The sequence below is a fragment of the Acanthisitta chloris genome, unplaced genomic scaffold (assembly GCF_000695815.1).
Source record: "Acanthisitta chloris isolate BGI_N310 unplaced genomic scaffold, ASM69581v1 scaffold15936, whole genome shotgun sequence".
Classification (NCBI taxonomy): domain Eukaryota; kingdom Metazoa; phylum Chordata; class Aves; order Passeriformes; family Acanthisittidae; genus Acanthisitta; species Acanthisitta chloris.
In genome coordinates this window covers 1-799 of record NW_008676612.1, presented here as the reverse complement: position 1 = coordinate 799, position 799 = coordinate 1, and the positions used below count along the sequence as shown (strand labels likewise).

At 47.9% G+C, this 799-nt stretch overlaps 1 protein-coding gene across 1 annotated transcript in view; it reads right to left on the bottom strand.

The window, feature by feature from the left end:
* The window catches only part of LOC103803640 (putative bifunctional UDP-N-acetylglucosamine transferase and deubiquitinase ALG13), a gene marked incomplete at its 5' end in the record, with an annotated part of 22,714 nt that extends 22,191 nt beyond the window's left edge, over positions 1-523 (bottom strand). Inside the window, one exon of the mRNA XM_009076209.1 lies at positions 440-523. Coding sequence (XP_009074457.1) covers positions 440-523 — 84 coding nt within the window. The remainder of the gene's footprint in view (positions 1-439) is intronic.
* Between the last annotated feature and the right edge of the window lie 276 nt (positions 524-799).

Below are 799 nucleotides of genomic sequence, written 5' to 3'. Positions count from 1 at the left end.
AACCCATCGAAAAACACACCCCCCAAAACCCCAGGACTTTATACAATGATTAAACACATACTGGAATTTTCCACCATCTTTTTGACATTTGTTTCTTATTCTAAAATGTACGTATTTCCCATCTACTAAATTCTGCAAAGGTTGCTGCAGAGAATTCACTACACGAATAACTCTCATCCTACTCATACTTAGGTTTTAGTAACTTGCTTGATTTTAGGAACTTCGGAAACAGAGTCAAATAAAACTTGTGCAATTCCAGCTCTAATAACGTAAAGCAGCAGTCACCCTGCTGTTCTGCTTCCCTTACATACATCAACCCTGGCAAAGCATGGCATGTTCTCAGTGCTTTAGTGGGTGTGCTTAGTGCTAAACCACTCACCCCCTCCCACCTTACTGCCTAACTACACATGCACAGCTGCTGAACACACTCCTTACTTACAGATTCAAACTTAGACTGGTGCTGCCTCATAAACCAGACACAAGCTCTCCTAACTTCAGTGTGATGAACCTGAGACAAAAACAGCTGTAGGGGGGGGAAAAGTTACGAAGGAATGAAGGAAAACACTTCAGAGTTATCGGTGCTTCGAGTTAGTCTTATTTTACCCACAGTTGTAAAGACTAATACAAGCACGGAGGGGGAAGAGGCAGCGCTGAGGGCTACGGGCAGCTGGGGGCAGACGCTGAGGGAAGCCCAAGCGCCCCCGGGGCTGCTCGCACCCATCCCTACGCACTCTCCCACACACCTTTCCCCTCGGCGCCTCACTCGGGGCACTCAGAGGTCCCCGCGAGCACCCCCGAC